This window comes from Podarcis melisellensis (genome assembly GCF_964234715.1).
Source record: "Podarcis melisellensis genome assembly, chromosome: 14".
NCBI classification, from domain to species: domain Eukaryota; kingdom Metazoa; phylum Chordata; class Lepidosauria; order Squamata; family Lacertidae; genus Podarcis; species Podarcis melisellensis.
Genome location: NC_138546.1, coordinates 480,848 through 503,144, shown reverse-complemented (window position 1 = coordinate 503,144; position 22,297 = coordinate 480,848). Strand labels below are relative to the sequence as shown.

The 22,297-nt window shown below is 51.7% G+C and overlaps 1 protein-coding gene and 1 long non-coding RNA gene across 4 annotated transcripts in view; one reads left to right on the top strand and one right to left on the bottom strand.

Annotated features, from left to right (window-relative positions):
• Window positions 1–4,287: 4,287 nt before the first annotated feature.
• The window catches only part of SRL (sarcalumenin), a 27,424-nt gene continuing 9,414 nt past the window's right edge, over window positions 4,288–22,297 (top strand). Inside the window, exons 1-3 of one of the 3 annotated variants that reach the window (XM_081889107.1) lie at window positions 4,288–4,502; window positions 16,002–17,444; window positions 21,199–21,297. In XM_081889107.1, the coding sequence (XP_081745233.1) occupies window positions 4,439–4,502; window positions 16,002–17,444; window positions 21,199–21,297 (1,606 nt within the window). In that variant the 5' untranslated portion in view covers window positions 4,288–4,438. The remainder of the gene's footprint in view (window positions 4,503–16,001; window positions 17,445–21,198; window positions 21,298–22,297) is intronic. The other 2 variants (XM_081889108.1, XM_081889109.1) reach the window with 2 other exon arrangements.
• LOC309357301 overlaps window positions 13,584–22,297 on the bottom strand; it is a 22,739-nt gene continuing 14,025 nt past the window's right edge. The window contains exon 3 of the long non-coding RNA XR_014163065.1: window positions 13,584–14,215. This is a non-coding gene — a long non-coding RNA (uncharacterized lncRNA). The remainder of the gene's footprint in view (window positions 14,216–22,297) is intronic.

The window sequence follows — 22,297 nt, the reverse complement described above, 5'->3', positions numbered from 1 at the left end:
AGACCATTTGACTTCTGAAACGTTTGAAAACTGAAGCAGTTACTTCCGAAAGCATTTACTTAGGGAAAACTCAAAACAGAAGCTGCGTTTCCTGTTCAACTTCCGTGGCGCTTTTGAAAACCGAAGCAGGTACTTCCGGGTTTTCAGCATTTGAAAACTGAAACGTTTGACTTCCAAGACGTTCAAAAACCAAAGTACCACTGTATATTTCTGGTATCCATCTGTCTCGAGAGACAGTGGAGTGTGCCTCTGGGAGTGAAGTCAAACTGCTGGAGGATCACGGTGCCTGCTGTGGCTGGTACTCATATCGGTAATTCATATCTGCTGCCCTCTGCATTATTTTTGCTGCGTTAGGAGCACCGAAGTGACCCTCCGGGCACAAGCCTGGGCAGTGTGCATGGAGGTCCTGGGCTGCCCAGACGACAAGACCCGCCCCCCTCGGCCTCGCTGATGGGGTCCAAAGGAAAGCAGAGCAGGATGTTGGGCACCAGCTGCAGGAGTACCTGGAAGGAGGCACACAAAGCGCCACCCAGCCGTCTTAGGGACTCCACTCTGTATTTCTGTGGGATGTACCGTATTTTTCACTCTATAGGACACATTTTTTCCCTTCTAAAAAGTAAGAGAAAATGTGTGTGCATCTTATGGAGCGAATGCAGGCTGCGCAGCTAAGTCGAAAGCCAGAACAGGGAGACGGAGCGCTGCACAGCACATGCAGAACCTGCTTTCTTGACTGTTTGACCCACTCTTGGTCTCTGCTCCATCTGCCATAGTTTGTCTTTGCATGCAGGAAAAGTCCTAGGTTTTGAGACCCAGCAGCTCCCCTTACCTGGTTGAGCCAGCTAGTTGAAGCCATGGTGGGATTGTGGCCGCTGTCACATGCTGACGGCTTCTAGGAGCCGCAGGTGAGGGAGGGCAAGGTGGGGACCAAAGGTGGACAAACTACCCCAGAAGGAGCACAGTGCCCCCCCCCCCACAACATCCCATACACCCCTAAATTAAGAAACATTGATATGAAAGTACAATATTAAAAACAGTGCAAAGCATCTTACAATCACCCCAAAATAAGGTGAGCTGTAAAAACATGACAACTCAAGGGTCAAAGGCAAGAAGTTGTGCAATGAAGGTGCCAGGCATGGCACCGTGGGGAGGGAGTCCCACAGCTCAAGGGCCACCACAGAGAAGGCCTCTCCTCCTGGGCAGCCACCCCCATGCCCCAGAGGGTGGAGGAACAACCAAGAGGGCCCCCTTTACCAGTCTCGGCACCTGAGAGAGTATAGGGAAGCAGGCAGCCTTGCAGGTATTTGGGGCCTGAGTCATTTGGGGCTTTGAACACAAATGCGAGCACCTTGAATTGGGTCTGAAAACAAACAATGGCAGCACCTGTGCTTGGGAGGGGAGGGGGCTCTCGCCTGCACTGGTGCTGGTCCCCCTTGGGCTCCCGCTGTTCAAAGCAGCTCACTTGCCCCATATCTGTTTGCTACAAGAGGTCACCACACAGTCCTGGAAGGAGGGTGCAAGGCAAGTTGTGAGAACAGCCGAGAAGCAAAAAATGCACGCACAGGCAGACACCCCTACAATACCGGGCTCGCTTGAATACTTGGCTCTAATTTGGTTGTGCTTGGAATTGAGTTAATTTGTCTGCAGTTTCTGGGTTTCCCACCAGAGGGAGACATTCCAAAACGCCAACCCTGTGTAGGACACAGGCATTGAAAGATGTCTAGGTGACAACCCAGCAAGTTTTAAAGATTTTTAAGTTCTTTCATGAAACTATAGGACAAAGGAATACCCTCTGTCTCCTCCTGGGGACCTGTGACTGCCTTTTGGTCTAGTGTATGCCAGGAGAGGCCAGGAGGTTTCCTTGTCTCAAGTGCACATCTTCTTTGGCGATCCCTCGTAGCCGAGTAAGATTGTCTTCCATAAACACGGTTTTAACAATGAGTCAGTAAGTGACTGTGGAGGCCAATTCGGGGCCCACACATCCTTCCACAGTGGGGACATTGGTTTCTGGGCGGGAGTTGATCACGGTGTGGATTTGCCAAGCGTGCCTTCCTCTTAGCACGTTTCTCCCTTGCGTCCTGAGTTCAAGTGTCTTCAAAGCCCAGGACATGTTTGGTACAGGCTGTTCTCCAACTGGAGCACTCACAGGCCAGTGTTTCCCAGTTGTCAGTGTTTATACTACATTTTTTAAGATTTGCCTTGAGACAGTCTTCAAACCTCTTTTGTTGACCACCAGCATTACGCTTTCCATTTTTAAGTTCAGAATAGAGTGGTTGCTTTGGAAGACGATCATCAGGCATCCGAACAACAGGACCAGTCCAACGAAGTTGATGTTGAAGAATCATTGCTTCAACACGGGTGATCTTTGCTTCTGCCAGTACACTGGTATTAGTTGGCCTGTCTTCCCAAGGGATGTGTAAATTTTTTTGGTGACACCGTTGATGGAATCTTTTGATCACACGTCGTGACTTGCATGGGGAGCCCTGGGGTGCCTCTTCTGCTGGGGTCACTCCCTTGAAGGCTGCTCACTAGCTCAAGGGTGGCACAGGAAGGACTGGCCAGTGGCTGGGCAGAAATCCTTTGGCCCACAGTTCCAGAGGTCTTCATAGTGTGAGAAACAAAGGTAAGGAGCATTGTGCAAATGTTCAAGTGTGCATCATGCAGTGATGAGCCAAGCCTGCCAACTGGTACTGTTCTCTTTTTCTTTTGGCATGGGGGGTGGGTGGAGGGGGGCACCTGCTTCTCTCCCCACCTCCACCCCAGTTTTCCCACATGCTGTTACTTAAATCCTGGGAAGAGAGCCCAGAGAGGACTCTCTGAACGACGTCAAAGGGGCTGTGCAGCTCATGCTCTTTGTGGAAATGGATTTCTGTGCGGAGAGGACACAAACAGGCCCACCACCCAGAACGGCAGGAGGGAAATGGGAGGGGTGGCAGCGGTAGTGGGGTGTTGCACTGGAAAAGCCACACAGATGAGCCAAGGGAGAGGCAGGCATCCAGCTGGGGCTGATGGTGAGCAGCTGCTTGCTACCTGAGGGTTGCCCAGCGTGTGCCCAGGACTAAGGAAGGTGGCCAGAGTCACTCGCTTGAAGTGCCACACCTTCTCCAGGACTGTCTCAAGCTGCCTGGCCTCTTCTGCTGTTGGGTCCCAGGGTATATCATCACACATACATGTATGTATGTATTCCCTTGCATGTGAAGACAGGCTCTGCCCGATTGCGCGGATAAGACCAAGAGTGGGTCCTGTGGCCAGGAAGGCAGTGAGGGGCAGATGGGGCTCACCCACCTGAGAAGGAAAACTCTAATCCTAACCCTCTGCTGCCTTGCAGGATATCTTAGGGAGAAGAAAAGACTCAGGAGGAAAACCCACATAAATCCAGAGTTGGATGGTGCCTTGTACTCCTCCTTCTGGCAATTCCAGCAGCCAAGCAGGTGCCAAACGTCTTGCTCTGTTTTCCTTTGGATCCCATCAGTGCAGCCAAGAGGGGGGTCTTGTTGTCTGGGCAGCCCAGGACCCCCATATGCTTGCACCCCAGAGAGGTCACTTTGGTGCTGCCCCAATGCAGCAGTTTAGCTTCACCCCCCAGAGGCACACCCCTTGTCTCTTGAGAAAGACGGATGCCAACAAGAATCTATAGAGTGGGAGAACTGGCAGGTGCATCTGCTGGGGAGGCGGGTACAGGCTTGCTGCTCCTTGTCTTGAGCACACCAGGCTGAGGAGCCTCCTTGGCTCTCTCAGTGGCCACCCCCGGTTTGCTCAAACAGCCCCTTCCCCTGTCTCCTTTGCGCAGTAGGCATGAGGAGAACTGGCCACTTGTTTATTTCTTAATTGCATGAATAGACTGCCTTTTCTCTCTCCACGGAGCTCAAGGTCATGTCCAGGGTTCTCCCCTTCTGCATTTACTCCTCACAACAGCCCTGCGAGGTAGGAGAGGCTGAGAGACAGTGACTGGCCTCAAGTCACCAAAGGAGTTTCATGTTGAGATTGGAACCCTGGTCTCTCCGGGGTCCTCACTGAGTTCCCACAACAACCCTGCGAGGCAGAGAGGGAAATGGTGACTGCTGCCGCTGCCACTCCACCACACCCTGTGAGCTTCTTGGCTAAGTGGGTGCTTCAAACCTTGGTCTCTCCCAACCCATAGCCCAGGACTCCTAGCCACTGTGCCCCACTGGTGCTGGCCAGAATGGCAATGGCCTGCTTCAGCTGTAAGGATCCGTCTGCCTGCTTGCTGCTCCTCCCCTCTCCCTACTTGGGCCTGGCTGCGCCTCCTGGGTGACTGACACGGGGCCTGAAGTGGCCGGGCAGGGAGGGGCCTCGGGCAGTCCAGCTCCAGGCACCATCTGTGCAGGCCCCTCTGCAGCCCAGCCGGCCAGCTGCCTGCTCCACAGCCTCCGCGGCAGAGACAGAGGGGTGGAAGGAGAGGCAGTTCCAGGCCACCACCATGCATGGATTGAGGCTCTTCTGCTGCTGCGTGGCCCCGATCCTGCTCCTTGGGGCGCGGGCAGGTAAGAGGCTTGTCCTACCCCCTCCCGGGTCTCCCTCCTGCACCCCTGGCCTCCGCTCTGCCCTTCCCCCCTTGTAATGGGCCACAGAATCTCTGGGCTGTGGGTGGCCCTGGCAGCAGTAGGCAGGGGCCGGGTGGGTGTGCAGGAGGATGTGGGTGCCTTTCAGCCTGTCCCCCTGGGAGCCAGCCAGGCATGCTGTCTCTGGAGAGGGAGGGTTGGAGGGGGGGGGCAAAGCTGGCAGGCCTCCTTCACCACCCCCTGCCAGTGCCCAAGGAGCCACCTGAGGACAGCTGCAGTGTGGACTTGCTGCTGGACCACCTGGCCTGCACTGGTGGAAAGAGAAGGTGACTGGCTGGCTTCTCTCCGCACCAGAGTAGAAGGTTGGCTCTGGGGCGGGCATCCTGCCACTGCAGTGCTGTGCCCTCGTGGAGCTTTCAGCTGCCCCCCTCTTTTGGGGACCTGTCGGTGGAGAGAGTGTGTGCCCGCCTGCCAGCGTTCCCCTTGGTTGCCCTTGAGTTAATTTGGTCTCTCAGGCTGGACGCTATATGCCCAGCTGCCACAGGATGGCTAAGTATGGAAACAGGCGTGTAACTGGACCCCCCAAGCCCCCTCCCTGCCACGGCCAGCTCAGCTGCTGCCTCCTCGCACTGTCACGGAGGAGCCAGGGCTGCGGATTTGCCTCCTTTTAAGGACATCCTTTGTCATTCTCAAGAACAAAAGGGACTAGTGGGGGGCTGGGGATCCCCCTCCCCTCCCACTTTCTGTGGGGCACGGGGTGCCCTTGCTATGGCTCTGCTGGACCTTGTAGAACACACACACACACAAACACGTTGAGCCCCCGAATTGCACCTGCTTTGGAATCTGCTCTGGAGCTTGAGGGTAACCCTCTCTTTGCCCCCTGGCAAAGGTTCCTGCTATCTTGTGGGCTCTGGAAGTGGGCAAAGGGCACACAGAGCTTCCTGGTGACCCTGGTGTCTGCATCTGAGCCAAGACCTGAGCTGATGCTCACCTGCAGCTGGAGCCCAGGTGGAGCAGAGAAGCAAGGCCAGGCACCCATGAGGACCAGCTCTTTCAGTCTCCCCCTGGGTTTTCTGTATCCCAGATGATTCTCCCCTCGGTATCTTGGGGTGTGCCATCAGGTCACACTGGCTGAGCCCATTTTGCCCTTGTCTGTATATTGAAAACAGCTTTCAGGGCTGAGTCCTGAGTGTCCCTGGCTTGGGGGCCTGTTGAGGGGCTGGGGGCTGGCAGGAAGGCTGGCAGGGCCTCTTCCCAGGCCAGTGAAATGCTCTTGAGAGGCCCTGTCTTGCTCCCAGGAATACCCTTGGGGGGCGGAGATGGCCTTCTGGGTTGGCATCCTGGCTTTAGAATGCCCTTCTGTATGGAACTGGCTTGCCCTGCACAGGAGTGCCATTTTTTTGGGTGTCCCACGAAGACCTCCCTGTTTGCTTGGTGTTTTGGATAGTAGACGGGTGTTTTCAGAACTGTGCTTATCCTGTCTTTAGCTTTCAGGGTTGGTTTTTGTATTGCTGTATTTCGTTATGCTTAATTGTTGGCTTGAAATTGTATTTATATGCTGTGTGAATTGATTTTATTCACACTTTGTTCAGAGCCCTAGAATTGTTTGATGAGAGGCACTTAAGGAATGTTTTCAAGGAATAAACGCCTGTGGCCCTCCAGCTGCAGGGATGGAGGTGGGGGGGCTGCCCTACCTGGGCTACCTGCATTACCTGGTCTGGCGCTTCTGCAGACAGTGGGGAGGTGAGAGGGGATGAAATGGAGATGAAGGGCCAAAGCTGCCTTCTTTCCTGGTGCGACTGGGGGTGGGCTCCTGGGCTTCCCCCTCCAGCCAACAGCAGCCTCGCTTTCCCCAGTGAGTACCCAGGTGGTCCTGCTCCGTGCCTGACCCCCCTGGCAAGCCAGCTAGCCAGCCTTGCCCTTAGCTTGTCTGATGGAGCGGAGTCCCAGGTTTGCACCGTTCTCTGTTCCTAGTTGTTGTGTTTTGAGTTTCCCTTCCGAGGTAGTGTTGTGCATCGTTGGTGGAGTATTGGGAGGAGATGGGCCTGAGGTGCCCCTTGGCTCTGCCGCTTCCCAGTTCCTCTGGTGCTGAGGCAGGAAGGGCAGCGAAGACTTTGCTCTCTCCCTTGGTTCTGGCAAAACGCTCCCTGCCTGTATTTCAGAGGCTGCTGTGACTTTCAGGTTCTTGGAGGGTCTTTGTCAGCAGTTCCATCCTCCTCCGCCTCCCTGTATCCGCTCTCCCTGTTGACTCAAGGTCCTTTCTGGTCTTGTTTGACTTCATTTTCTGCTGGGAGGTCACATTCCTGGCCAAATGCAGCCCACCTGTGGTGGCAGTTGTTGGGCTGAGACTCCCACCAGCCCTGGCCAGAGCTTCTTTCATCGCCTGCCAACTTCTCTGCCCTTTTCAGCTGCTCAATTGGGTTTTACCTTCACCCAGGTGCATGGGCATAGCCAGGATTTTTGTTCGGGGGGGGGCAGAACCGAAGTGATTGGTCAGTTAGTTTAGTATTTCTATTGTTTCCTTGATCTAGGGGGGTAGCTGCCCCCCCGCCCCTCGGCTAGGCCCAAGCCCAGGTGTTGGCTGACTCATCCAGCTGAGATCTGAAGCCCTTCCCTTCATTTTATTCCCACCTCTTGCTTAAAACAGAAACAGCTGGATTTACCTTTATGGAATAATCTCAGATCCTGTAGCAATGCACAAGTTAGTAAGAGCTGGGATGTTTGCTGCGTCACTAGGCTCAGCCATGGCCCACAACCTCTAAGACTTGAGCGCAGCCCAGGAAAGATGGTGCTCTCTTTCTGCCTTTTGAGAAAGCCACAATGCCTCTGGGCTGTAAAGGCACAGCCCTCCCCCATAACAGTCATGGAGCTGCTTATATTTGGGAAGGTCTTGGCTGTTGCACCCCTAATTCAAAATGCCTCTTGCAGTGGAAGTGACCCTCCCTTCCCTTCTGCCTTCTCTTTGGAGAACTTTCGAGGCCTAATGCCAACTTGCACTTCTGACCATTGATTTCCTTGCATAGTAACTCGGAAGCCCAATGAGGTCTCAAAAGGAAAGGGGTGAGGGGGCTTGACTGGAAGGCAGTTGGAAACTGAAGTGGGAGGTGCATTTGTGATGCAGCCCAAGTCCAGGAACCTCCTGTGTTGCAGACAAGTTTGCAGCTGGCTGCCACCCTCACCCTCAAGCTGCAGAGAGGATGTCTGCAGAGACCAGTCAATGGAACCTGAGCAGCCCAGCAGGCGCAAGGGAGCTATATTTATCCCGCCTGGGGTTACCCAGCCACAGCCAGTAATAAGCGCTGGGGCCTTGGCATGGCTGCAAAGAAATCCAGGGCTCCCAGGTTTCTTTTACTGAGGTTTAGAGGCCGCACTGCAGGTGCTCAGTCAAGCCTGCCGAGTCTGCGGGAGGGAGAGCCTGTAAGGGGGGTGGCAGGCGGGCAGGGCCCTAGAGAGAGACTGGGCAGTGGGGAGCCTGGACCCTTGTCTGCTCTCTGCTGCTGCTTGTGCAGGAGCTCTTTTCCACAGCATCTGTCGTTCCCTCCCTCCCTCCGCTTGCTGGGATGGTCCAACAGTTTCCACTTAGGAGAAACAGGAGCTGTGTGACTTCATCATGAGCGCCTCGGTGTGGATTGCAGCTCCTCTTGTATGAAGCAGAAGAAGCAAGTTTCTAACTTGGGCGCTTCTCCATGCCCTTCCTCTTCATATTCTGAACCACAGGGAATGAGTGAATGTAAATAGACTTGATTGTTGCAGGATTTGGGGTTGGTAAGAACTGCTTTTTGGGTGTGTGCATGGAACAAACAAAGCCCCCCCCTTTGCCATTGATGTACCCAAGCAAGGAAGGTGGGGTCTGCGTGCAAGAATTGGGGCACTTTCTGGCACTACCTTTGTCTAGCAACCAGAGTACTTTTGGAGGGTGAGGCCTGTAAGGCAAAAGTCAAGAGAGCTGGACCTACTAGTGCAACACATGCTAACAGGATTCTGGGTAGCTGGCAATGAGAATGTGTGAACATCAGCCAGTGATCAAAGCCAGCAGCTGTGATCCCAAAGTCCCAGGAGAACAGGAGGCAGGATTTCCGCCAGGCGCCTCCTGCTTCCCCGTTCTGCATGCATCTCTTTTGCATGAGGAAGCTACTGGCCGGTGGCATCCTGGCCAACCAGTGTGCTCCCAGTGTTCTTATCTACAAGGAAAACTAAACAGGATCCCCCAGAGTTTCACTTCAAGCAATGGTTCTGCCACTGTCCATCAGCCAGCAGGCTGCATCTGGCAGAGCTGAGCTGGCTTTCCAGAGAGGAAAGTGCCACCCCCCAAACTGCAACTTGCACTGAAATACAGTATCCCCCTTTATTTCCTTCTAACTTATGGGTATTTTACACTGCTCCCAAGCAAGGGACGTTGCTGGATTTGGAGGTTCAGCCTGTGGCAGCCACCAAGAGTGCTTTTGGGAGGGTGAGGTCATTCTTCCAGACATTTGGCCCATTCTCCTCTATTCCAGAGTCAGGGAGACAAAGGCTCAGCCTCCTGGAGGAACCGAACTTTGCCCTTTCCTCACGCAAGGATCAGGGTTGCCTTGGGTCTCTTCCATCCCCAGCAACAGCTACAGGGCAGAATCACACAACCCAAGGTCTCCACCAGCTTCACTGGAACCTGAGAACACTTATTTTTCATTTGTTCTTTAGAAAACAATAAAAGGTTTCAAATATTACAAGCCAAGGAGACGTATGTGCCAATGCAGTAAGTGGTACTTACAACCTTTCTCTTCTACAGCATGAAAGAGTCTGCTTTTTTAGGGGCCATTGCCTCTTCTCTGCCCCCCTCACAATAGCTGTAGACGTGCATATGATGGGGACATTCGTTCCTTTCCTGCAGCAATACTCCAGCTGAGATAGTCATGTGGCATTTCCTTCTTGCATTGGCTTACAAATCACCCAGCGGGCCCTTTCCCTGCATATTTTCATTTTAAGATTGCCCACAGTTAGCACAGAAAAGTGAGCACCATAGAAGTAATCACTAACAGGCTTTTTTTTTTGGGGGGGGGGGTTGCATGCTTTCACAAGGTCCCTAAATTTGCACACACCATCTGCAACGCAAACCTCTCTGTTTAGTGGAGGAGCTATGCAACTTCATTTACTTTTGGAATATGAGACCATTGTGGGAACTTCATGAAAGGTGTCCTTCATTGCACTAATAGGGCCGACTGTGCCCTATTCTACAGATATATCCCCAATGTCCACTCCTCTTTCTCTCTCTCTCTATGTGTCTCTCTTTCTCCTCCTCCTTCTGCACCTTCTCTTAAATATCTCACCCAAAATCTCCAGTATTTAGCAGCCTACAGCAGCAAAGCCATCAAACAGTTATTAAAAAGGTGTGGTACCTCTTAAAAGAATTAAATCACAGAATTGTAGAGCTGGAAGGGACCCTGAGGATCATGTAGTCCAACCTCCTGCAATGCAGGAATATGCAGCTGTCCTATGTGGGGATCAAATATCTTGGATTTCAAAACAACCTCACATTTTGCCTGTGCCCAGGGGTAAGTCTTGGCAACCTGCCTGCCCCTTTGGAGGCCTAACTGCTCACCAAAGGATGTGCCAGCAGTGCAGCCGCAGCACAGAGAAGGGGTGTGTATTGCGTGTGTTCTCTCCTGGTAACTTTCTCTAGGCAAGGAAAACGCCTTTCTTGCTTGGGCAGCCAGCTGGGCATTTAACCAGGTGTGCAGTCCATCTACTCTTCAAAACGGCAGCCATTCTGGAGGACTGAAGAAAACAGGAGCGATACCAGGTTTAGAGCTGGGCTATTTTCAGAGGCTAGGAGGAACCAGGGTGGGAGCCAGGAATCTTTTCTCTTTGCCAGGCAACAGTGCAGATCTATGCTGCTCAAAAGTTTGCACCTTTGATTCGGGACTTGCGGAATCCAGCATTACATTCCTTGGCCTCCCGCCACTCTGCATTTGGCCACTAGAGGGTGCGTCTTGGCGGCTGCAGTTTCGCAGAAGTCGGCAGGACCAGGGTCTTCTTTTTAACCTGGGACATTGCTGAATGCCCGTGTGCTACGTGTGAATGCTGAAAGGGAAAGGGAAAGCACGTGCATCCCAGGCAGGTTTACACTCACTGGTTCACTATTGTTCTGAACAAGACCAGCTATTCCCACTCCCTTCGCCTCGCAGTAAAGGACCACGAGGTGCTGAGAGCCATCTTCAAATATCTTGTCCCGTGAAAGATGGAGCAAGCTTGCTTCCTGCTGCTCCAGAGAGGAGGACCCAAGTAGATGAATTCAACTTGCAAGGAAGGGCATTCCGAGTAAATATTAGGAAGAGCTTTATCAGGGGAAGAAGTCTTGGACAATGGAGTAGATTCCCTCAGAGGTTGGATGGCCATCTGATATGGATGCTTTAGCTGAGTTTCCTAAATTGAAGGGGGTTGGACTAGATGACCCTTGGGGGTCCCTTCTGACTCTACAAGTCTATGGTTCTATTATCTTGGAGAGGGAAAAAGGGGGGCTTGCAATGGCTGGCTGGTGGGCACCGAGTGCAGAGCAGAGTCCTGTCTCTTCAGTTCTCTGCAAGTGCCTCTGGGGCTGCTCTGTTCTGTTGTCCAAACCAAAACAGAAGGGTAGGAGTCCTGACCCAGAGGCTGAGTAGCTGCAGGCCTTGCCATGTTGGGACCCCCAACCAGCCAGCAACTCCAGGGGAAGGACCCCTGGGGGTCCTGGTTGCTCCTGGGGTGGCGGCTAGTGTCCCTCTTCTTGTGTGGCAGCTGGCTTCTCATCAGGGTGGATGGCACTGGCCAAAGTGGCCCAAAGCTCTGGCTTCCAGCACACATTTCAAGTCAGCCTAAAACTTGCCAGACTTGCATGGTGACTATTGCAGAGCAAAGCAGAGCTCTCTGCCAGCCAACCATGCTCCACGTGCCCAGCGGCCTCACCGCTTCTCTGGAGGGATGGGGCTTCCAGCATTCCCAGGGCTGCAGACAGCAAGCAGGGCCTCTTGCCAGAGGCAGGGTGGGAAGAGGGCCAGAGGTTTGGCTCAGAGCCTGTCAGGTGCTGGGAGTGCCCAGAAGGCAAGGGATTTCCACCTCCCTCCCATGGAGGGAGTGCGGCTTCTCTAAGAAAATGGAGGACGAGGAGGAAAGGTAACAGCCAGGCCCAGCAGGCAGGAATCACACAGGGAAGAGCAGGCACCACTTTGCGGGGCTGTCAAGACAGCAACAAGGACAGGTGGGAAACTCCCTTTTGCTTCCCCATCACAGGTGGGCCTTTGACCTTGTGAGGGTGATGGGCTGACTGCAGAGGGAGCACTGTGCTCAGATGAAGGACCCCCAAGGACCCTCCCAGGGGCCAGGTTGGCTGCTGGTCCTGACAGGAGGGGAGCAGTGGCCGGAGCAGAGTTATCCAGAAGCACCACAGAGGGCAGCTGGTGGTTGGGGGAGCAGAGGACCTCCTGGAGGGGCAGCTGCTGGTGGGGCAAGAGCTATAGCCATCCTGCTCTATTATGGGGCAAACATCATGCATTATTTCTAGCTTGCTGTGGAGGGCTGGCATCCTCTTCTCTGCCCTCTTTGTCCATCGTAGCCCTGCCTTGTGTGGGCATTATGTGGGCACCCCTCTTCCTCTCCCGTCACAGCTCTGTTGGGGATAGTCGGTTACAACGCCTGGAAAAAGTTTGCTTTCTAGGCTGAGCCACTGTTTCATTAGTTTTTAGATGTATGCTGATAAAGAGGGCCAGATTAATGCCATCATGTCAGAGAGAGCCTGTGGAGGGCTGTGGCTTGCTCTTGGGGGGGTTCTGTTTGGGCAAACCCTGGAGTCATGTGCCTGCAGCCGAAATCTTTGCATGAGGTGTCTAGGTAGCTGCCTGCCGGCTGACAGGATGTCACTCTCTGGTTCACCTGGCTGCTGCTCTGCCTGCTGCCGTTTGGTGGGATTGGTACGTGTGTCTGAGGCTTGACCCTGGACATCCTTTGCTTCCCAGGCCACAGAGACATTTTGTTGCTTGCGACTTCGCCACCCAGAAGGCTCCGTCACCACTTCCTCCTGCAGGGTCCTGGGCTGGAATCTGCCCTGCCACAGCAGACTCGGCATTCTTGACGTGCTCTCGGCGGCTCTCGGCGTCCTCGGCTCCCTTAGTGCGGCACGCATACAGTACTGTATGGCATGTCCAAGAGGCATCCCAGGGTGTCAGCTTACAACAGGCTTGTGCGATGCGTTGGAGGGGCTCCTGCCCCCACCTGCCACCCACCCACCCAGCCTGCCACCGCCTCTGCCCCTCACCCACAGGGAAAGGAATGAGGCCTCTCTCCTACATCCAAAGTCCTGCTGGGCTCCTCTCCATGGAGACACTTCCAAGACCTTTCCCTGTGTGTGCGTTTGTGTTGTGGGGGCAACGGGGAGGCAGGGGCAGGAGCCATGAAGGGAGTTTCTGTGGTTTGTAGCAGCAGCGGCAGCACCCCCCACCCAGTTGCCGGTGGTATTTTTAGCCGATGAGGGAGGCTGCTTGGGTGCTAAGCCCATAACCTTCAGCCCGTTTTGCTGCAGAGCAAACACCCCTTAACTATCTGCAGGTCAGCAGAATTCAGTGCTCGATATAGTTGGAGGCCTCCAGTTTGGGGCCAGTGAGGGCAAGGAGGGTTCTTTATATAAGGCTGTGAAGGTCACAGGAAGTGAGGGGCCAGGAGCTCCCACCTGAGTCCAGCCCCCCAAGGGAGCTCCTCAGGTCTTTCACCATTGAGATCTCCACAGGGAACCAACCACTGAGGTTCTGCCCTTTGTTTAGTTCCAGAACACCCCAGTCCACCTGTCTCTGGGCAAATGCCCCTGGTCTCTTCATGTACAGGTCTGAGCCCCATGGCTCGCCCTGCAATCATCCCCACAACCTCTTCCTGGGCAAAGCTTTGGTGGGCAGGGGGGAGGAGGAGAAAGAGGAGGAACCCCAGGCCAAGCGACACTTCCTGGGAAGAACCATGGACCTATGATGGTCAGAGGGCATCCCTTTCGCATTTGGGCGCACACTGAAGCAGCCAAGGTCTCTCTTTCTAATAAGCAAAAGCAAAGCATTGTCATTATGTTTACACCGTGGTGTTGTGCCTTTTATATTCTAATATAAGAGAGCCAGGCCTCTCCAAGGCAGGCAGGGAGGCAGCCTTCTGCCTTGGAGGTTTTTGAGCAGAGGTTGGATGGCCATCTGCCGTGGATGCTTGAGTTGAGATTCCTGCATTGCAGGGGGTTGGACTTGGGGTTCCTTCCAACTTTTCCATTCGATGATTCCAAAGCCTTTCAAAGAGGCTGGCCAATGCTTGGGGCCTTCCCCCAGGTGACAGGGGTGGGCGGCCTTCAGCTACATACCCTGCACAAAGGAAAAGCTTTGCATGAGCAAATGGGACCTGCCCCCTGCCATCCGGTGCGGAGGGAGAATTATCCCTCTAACTTGCTGCTGTTTTCAATGGAGGTCTGCTGAATTTCAGGCATCCATTTCAGGTCAATAAGAAATGGTGGTGGGTGGGAGGCTCATGGAGAGCACAAGTGACCCCTTCTCTCTCCCCCACACAACTCCTGGGATACTGGCCAGATTCACTCACCACTTTCCCTGGCGCAGGGACCCTGACTTGGAGGAGAGGGAAGTAGACTCAGTCAAAGCAGCTGGACAGTTGAGGCCTGTTATGGATGGCATAAGGGCTGTGTTCCGAATTCGGCTCATGTTTCCCTGCAATGGCAACCGAGACACAAGGAAATGATTGGCTAACCTGAACTACTGGTTCACACTGCTTACTAGGGAGGCTGCCCCAGTGTCTGGGGGCAACTGCCATTAGGAGCATAGGAAACTGCCCTGTACTGACCCACTTTGGTCCACACTGATTCCCTGGCTGTGGCTCACCAGGATGTCCACCAGCCCAGCTAGAGATGCAGCGGATAGAAACCGGAGCAGGTGACTCCCTTGTTGCAGTAGCTCCACTGGCTCCCGGTCTCTTTTCTGGCACAAGCTAACAAGGGTGGTTATGCGGCTTAAGTCCAGGTTACCTCAAATGACCCCGCCCAGGCTCTGAGATCTTCAGGAGGGTACTCTTCTCTTGCTCCTGCTAACCTCCCAGGCACACTTGGTGGGGAAGCGGGAGAAGGCCTTCTCGGTGGTAGCTGCTCCCAGTTAACTTTTGAACTCCCTCCCTGGAGAAGCCAGGCTGGCTCCCTCATGTCCTTCTGTTGGCAGGTGAAGACTGTTTTATTACAACAGGTTTTTGGGAACTGACTAAGGTTTTTAGAAGAAAGGGCTTTTAATAGTCCTGCATTTTCCTATCTGCATTTTAGAAGATTTCCTTTCTATATTATTTTAATTCTATTTGAGTTTAATTACTTTTAACAATTATCTTTCACATGTTTTTAGCTTTTTGCATTTTGTTGGTGCTGTTTTAATTGGTGTAAGCTGCCTTGAGTCCCGGATTTGGGGGAAAGGAATAATAATAATAATAATAATAATAATAATAATAATAATAACAACAACAACAGGGCTCTTCTGTATTTGGGGTGTTCTCTGTGGAGTGGGAGTGAGAAGGAAGATGCAATACCAGTAAAGAAGAACTTTCACTGCCAGCATTTGCATCCAGACATATGAAACATCCCACAAGGCTCGGGAGATTTTGTGAGTCAGTTCCCGTTTTCAGCTCTGCCTGCGCTGTTTGGAGAGAGCCCTGCCTCTCTCTGGTGTACCCCTGCCAGCATGTTCAAACAACAGAGACTGACCTGGGTTCTCACAGAGAGAGGCAGGTGGGTTTGGACTCCTTAACTGTAAACCAGCTACTCTGGAAGGATCCGTGCCATCACATCAACGCAAACGTGAGGCTGGCAAAGGAGGCAACTGAACCCCATGGCCTCTGTCTCCTTTTCCGTCCAGCTTTCCTTAGCCCCCAACAGAAGGAAAAGGAGAGCAGGAAACCTCTGGAGCACAGAAGATGAACTTTGAGAGGAAATACAAAGTGTTTGGTGATTCCTAGCCTTACGTGGTACTTTGGGATATGCTAAAACCTTCAAAAAGTATTTAAAGGCAGCTGCTTTCTCCCTCCCAAGCTGTTCCTCTCCTTCCTTGGCTTTTCTCCTTCTGTACTTGTAGCCTAGGAAGGCAGGAAGCCCAGCAGAGAGAGAGGGCCAGCCGGCCGGGGCTTAGACTTGCTAGGGTTTGCCTGTGTGTAACCCAAGCTATATTCCCTCCAACCAGCATCAGTTTGCACCCAGTTTATTGATAGGAGCAAGAAAAGCAAGCTGGATTCCAAGCCTGGTAGTTGGGACAGGGTTAAGAATGTATTTATAAAAGCCTCCTCAAAATGCGCATCGGTTTCAACATCCCTTTAATAGGAAAGGGAACAGCCTGGCTCTGCCTGTGGCTTTATGCAGAGCCACGTGTGCAAATCGTGTGCCCCGAGTGAACCACGCAGGCCGTTTTGAGGAGGGAGGCAGGCTGAGCACAGATCAAACTGACTGACCATGTTCTGACTATTTAGAACTGCAAGTCTCTGCCCCGGATGGCACAGAAGACTCTGCCACCTTTGCCGAAGGAGGCTTGTTGCCCGGAGACCCAAGCCTGGCAGAGAAGGAGAAGCTGCTCTATGGAGACTCTGCTGCTGCTGCTGCTGCCACCGCTGCCATCCCACCTGGGACAGGAATTCCCTTCCGGCCCTTAGACAGCCAGGAGGAAGCCAGCACAGGTGTGGAAGGAAGCCCTCGTGCTGATGGCTCCACTGAGGCAGCTGCTGAACTGGACACCAGCTCCTTGGAAGATGAGGGTCTGAAAGAAAAGGAAGCCCCTGTTGCTGAACCACAGAATGCCCCCGACAAAGGGCATGACACGGATGGGCAAAGGGAAGCACCTGAGCAATATCTCGCCATCAACAAGGAGGATGTTTTGGCTGGAGACGAGGCTAAAGAGAGTGAGCAGGTCCAGTCAGAGGGAGTTGCCAAAGATGCTCCCCCAGGCGGAAGTGGGGCCCCCTCCCAGAGCCTCCTTCAGCCCCCTGTCAAGACCAGAGAGGAGCCGTCCTCTGCTCAGGAGGACAACATCACTGCTGACTTGGGCAGTGAAGATGGAGCTACCTCTGTGGAAAGACACTTTAGTGATGGCTCCCCTGCAGTGAGCACCTTGGGGGCACCAGGCAGGGCACCAGAGGAGCCCCACATGTTAGAGGGGCAAGAAGAGTCTGAGGAAGAAGAGGACACCAGCCCCCGGGAGGAAGAAGCAGAGGAGGAGACAGTGGATGGTCCTGGGCAGCTTGATGCAGAGGAGGAGGAGGGAGAAGAAGGGGCTACAGTGGCCAGGGAGGGGGATACCAGCCTACAAGAAGGAGAAGGTTCTGATGAAGATGAGTCTGAGGAAAGAGAAGATTCTGAGGAAGATGAGGCTGGGGAAGAAGACAATTCTGAGGAAGAGGCGGCTGAGGAAGAAGACAGCTCTGAGGAAGATGAGGCTGAGGAAGAAGACAATTCTCAGGAAGATGCAGCTGAGGAAGGAGACAATTCTCAGAAAGATGCGGCTGAGGAAGAAGGCCCTCAGTCACAGGAAGATGACAGCACAGTGGAAGCGACAGAAGAGGGTGCTACTGCCTTGGCAGGAGAAGCAGCCATGGCCCATGGAATAGGAGGAGAAGAAGAGGGTCCTGCCCCATCAGAGAGAGAGGGGAGAGCAGAGGAGGGGGAAGAGGGGACTTCCCCAGGGAAAGGCATGGGTGAAGTGGAGCCAGGAGATCCCAGCCTGACATCTGACCCTGAGGTTGACACCCAGCTCCAGCATCAAGAGGGAGGCCCCAGTGAAGCAGAAGCAATGCCCACTCCTCCCAGCAATGAAGACACCCTCGGTGGTCACGAGGAGGCATCCTCTGAGCAAGCCCACCCAGCCCTGCCTGCCACTAGCCCAGCACCTCACAGCAACCCTCCAGCTACTTCCACCGCTGGTCAGTTCACCTGGAGAGGCTCCAGCCCTCTTCGTGCCATATTGTAGGGCTAAATAAAACAGCTCCCATACACAATATTCCCAACAGACCTACCCTGGCTGTCAAGCCACCCCCTTTGCCCCCTACCCCAATGCCACTGCTCACCAGCGCAGGACAGTGAAGGGGTGGGAGTGAGGAGAGAAGCAGCTGCCCAAGAAGCTTCAGAGAAGGATTTGGGTCGAAAGGCATTTTGCATTTTTAAGTGCAGATCTAAAGAAAGCAAGGGTGGTGGGCTCTGTCCCTCTAGGTGTTCTCACTGTTTTGCTATGTGCTTCTACATTTTCTCCCCTTTTGCTGGATGCAAAATCTACAGTGCCTTTTTTGCTAGTTTAAAGCCTCAGCTGTATGGGGTAGGTTACCAAGTGGTCCTGTATGGGTTGTGGTCTAGAGGCAACCAGTTCAGCATTGCTGCAGAAAATACCGTATTTTTCCGTATATAAAACAATATTTTCCCCCAAATTTTTAACGTTTAAAATTGGGGGTCTTCTTATACATGGAATGTTTAAAATATTAATTTCTTAATTTTGGAAAAATACGGTAATACAAAACCAGTTCAGGTTTGCTATAATGATGCAAAAATCCAAGATCTCTATTATGTCAAATGTTCTGTGGGTTTTTTTAATTCAGCAAAGCAGCAACATGAATAATAATTTTTATATAACAACAATAATAAAATGAAGCATGCAAACAAGATGCTGTACAATAATGGTTGACAGACTTGAAGTCTTGAAGTCTAAGGATAATTTTAATTCTCTGGCATGTTGCCTGAAGGCCTGTCGCTTGGAGGGAGGGGGTTCCTGAACTCAAAGGGATTTTCTCCAGCATATTGACAAATAAGCTAAATAAATTCACCACGTTGATTTTAAATCCACACAATGTTTCCCCCCCCCAACTGCACAAAGAAAGCCCCCCCCCACTCCCCCCCCCCGCAGCTTCGACCAGTAAGGTTTTGAAAAACCCTCTAGAGGCAATTAATTGCTGGCATGACTGTCAGGAGGGGGTGTTCCTTGGAATAAATTCCATGCCAGGAATGTTCATCTGATCACCTGCCCTTGAGGGAGGGGGCAGGAAGCGAGAAGGAGCTTCCCTTTGTTAATGCTGCTCTTGAACACACAGCTGATGCCAAAGTGTAACCAGAGCTGTATCCAGTGGCTATTTGGGGACCAGAAAAGTCTTCTCTGCAGCTATCGGCTGCCTTGTGGGGTAGGCTGGGCTCCGCTCCCAGCTGGCACCACAGACCTGCGCCGCGGGGCCTATTCAGTCAGGCCCAGCAACGAGGCAGGGCTCCAGTGACTCCCAGTGACATGGGAAGGAATTGGTTCAGGAGCGGAGGAGGAACTGGGACAGGCATTTTGGACCACAGAGGCATGATGGGAGGATGAGACAAAAGGGAATCTAGTCTGCAGTCACACAACTGGGTGGCAAACTTTGTGGGCTGTTTATTAACATGTGACTGGCTGCATTGTTATACTTCATGAAAGTTATATTCCACCCAGCATCTGAAAATTATGGATGCTGCCAGTTGTCTGACCATGCGGCCAAACACACTTTGTCAGGGTGGCACCAGGAAGGACCCCTTCAAGAAGCCTCTCACTGTCTGGGGGAGCAGCTGGACCCCCTGCCCCTGTTGAGGTGGAGTGTGAATTGCATCAGAGAAAGTGCATGGGCTTCCTGCCATGTAGCTGTATTTTTCTTCATATGTGTAGCTTTTTCATAATACATTACAATAAAAAACAAGCCAATCTAAATGAAAACAAAGCATAAAAAGAAAAAGAAAGTACAAAGTTCTTCCCCAAAAGTAGAGCTTAACTCAGTGCTATTTTTCTAGAAAAAGAGGTGCCAAACTCACCATGAACTCCTCCTTTGTTCTCTTATAATGTTAATGGTGCCCACCTGAGAGGTGCTATAATTGAGTTCCAGTGAGTTCCAGCCGGGAAAAAGCCCTGGCTTAACTCTTGGCTTTCACAGAAAGGGGTGGACCCTCCCAGTTCTTACCTGGGAGCATCCCTTTCTTCTCCAGTCTCCCACCCTGGGAGATCTTCCCTTCTCTGATTACTATCACCTTCATGTGTGTATAATCCCAATAGTGGCCCAGAGTAGAGGACAGAGAGAGAGAGAGAGAGAGAGAGAGAGAGAGAGAGAGAGAGAGAGAGAGAGAGAGAGAGAGAGAGAAGGGAAATAAAATAATAATAGAAAATAATAATAGATTAAAATCATAAGAAGAAGAAGAAGAAGAAGAAGAAGAAGAAAGGACTAAAAAGGATATCCAGCTGTTCTTCCTTCTGCAGCTAAGCAATGTTTTCCCAGACTTCAGACCCAAATGTCTCAAATTCATTCATTTTCCTTTTCACACAAAAAGTCTAAAAGTAGATCTCTAATTAGTTGTCTTTGTTTACCCAAGAGTCTCTCCACTGTGGTCATATGTTAAAATAATATTTTTTGGTTATTTACTTATTGTATATTCATTAATTTACACTCAGTTCCGTATCTTCTAATTCTATTTGCTATTTTCCATCCCAAAACAAAAACAAAAACCTTCCATTTCCACTTCTTTCATTCTTTTTCCAAGAGAAGCGCCAGAGGCATGGCAGCTTTTTACTCTGAATTCACTCCAAATTGTGCACAGAATCATTTCTCTCTCAATTCTATCTCTGCCAGCTCAGGATGTCTCTTGATCTCTTCATCCATGGCTTCATTTCACTCCTCCAACATCATAACTTTGCCATTTGGCTGTTTCATTCCTCTAGACACCTGTGTGAAGGATTTATCCATTTCATAATCTGCTGCCTCCAACTTTACCATTTCCCTCTCCTGTTCTGGCAATCCTTAATCGAAATCATTGTCCAAAGCTTCTGTGTTTTCTCTAATTCCATTTTCTATGTCATCCTTCTCTGGTCTATTTTCATTTACCATTTCAACAAACTCAGCTCTGATCTCTTTTAATTGTTCATCCAGTAATTGTTGTAAGATGCCAACAGTCAACAGAGTTAATGCATCGCCATCCTGAATATTCTTGGTCTTCTTAATAGCTCAGTCTTCACCGTAAGATCTTCGCTGTCTCTACCTTAAGGGCTTCAGTCTCCCATCTTCACAGCATTCCTTATTGAGCCACATTCTTTTCCCACAGTGGCATTGAAAATTTATTTTTAATTTGAAGTCAGCACTTTCATTGAGAAAACAAGGGACATGCTTAGAAGTGCGGTCCAGATGCTAAGTGTTAGGTGGGAGGCCTGCTATGCCGTCTTCTGAAAATCCCTGTTAGGCTCTCAAGTGATGAAGTTATTTTGCATTTTATAATATAAAACCTCAATCGACAGGAGTGTCAACTTGGTTTTAAAATGGTCTCTGTTCCAGTGTATCAACAAGTTCATTTGGAAAGGCCCCGAAAATGTTGCATGGCATACTGTCAGAGGTTATTCCTGTCATGAGAGACCCCCTCGCCTTGCCCATCATTGTGAAGTCAGGATGCAGCAGCATCTAAATTTAGAAGATTGCCCTCCGGCAGCTGCCAGCCCCTTAGCTCCATTTGGGAGGCAGGGTTGGGGGCGGCGGGGAAGGAATGCCTGCACAAGGGAAACCTCACCGTGTGCCAAAGGCCTGGATGAGCACCATGGAAAGCCTCTTCCTTTCCCCTTTGGGAGCTGGGACTGAGCCCTCCTCCTCCTCCTGGATACCTTCCCTGCAGGCCGTGATTCTGTTTCTGCTCTTTCTGCAGAAGAGGCGGAGGATGCCGGGGAGTCTGCCAGGAGGGACCGCACCCACATTGAAAGCACCTTGAAGCTGAAGGAAGAGAAGCCTGCAGATGACTATTCAGGTACCAGTGGAAGGGGACAGGTTGGTGGTGGGGAGGGGGAGGATGCAAAGATGTGCTGGGAGAGATGGGCACACATCCTGTGTGTGGCACATCTGCAAAGTAGCCCATGCTGCCTGACAGGGCCCCAGGCTCTTTCTCCAGAGAGGGCCCTGAGGCCCAGTCCATTCTGTTTTCCTACAGCACCCTCTCACATTGCACAGGACCCCATATCTGTGCCGCCAGGATCTCATCACTGACCATCAGGCGTCTGCTTCCCCTGAGCCTTATTCCTGGGCTTGCTCCCTACTCAGAAGCTCTTGTAGCATCACCAGCTCTCAAACCTTCCCTCTTCCAGCTTCTTGAAGGGGCCTGAGACCTCTTCTAGTGTCCTCTGGAAGAAGGACTAGCAGGCCATAGCAAGGAATGATGATACAGACGCACTTAGGAGGCTGCCTTCTACTGAGTCAGGCACTGTGGTCCATCAGGCTCCATAATGTCATCTGTGACTGGCAGCAGCTCTCAAGGTTTTCCGATGAGGGGACAGAAGGATCACTTTAGGTTCTCTTGATTTTTCATTTTTCCAGTCATTATTTTGGTTCTCTGCACTTTGCAGCAATTTTTGAATTAAATGTTTGAATTAGAATTTGTCAGATTTTTAGTACGAATTTATCCCAATGAACCCATTTTTGTGCAGTTTTGACTACCGTGTACCTTTTTGCAAGCAGCCTCTCCTAATATATGCTTTTGTGTGTGTCCTTTTTCATTAATATCTTAATCTTCATACACACTTTCCCCGTATATAATGCATTTTTGTAAACATTGCTTGATTGGAGAACCTTATCAAAAAAATTCGGGTAAGTGCAAATTTTGAAGGATAGCTGTATTTTGGTTTGCACATGGTTTCGGAAAGTGTTTATCTAATAGACCTGCTTTTAAATGCAAACTGAAACAAATTTATCTTCCATTCCTAACCTGGATATAGCAGGGACTGAACCTTCGCAGTCTTCCACAACCACCCTTC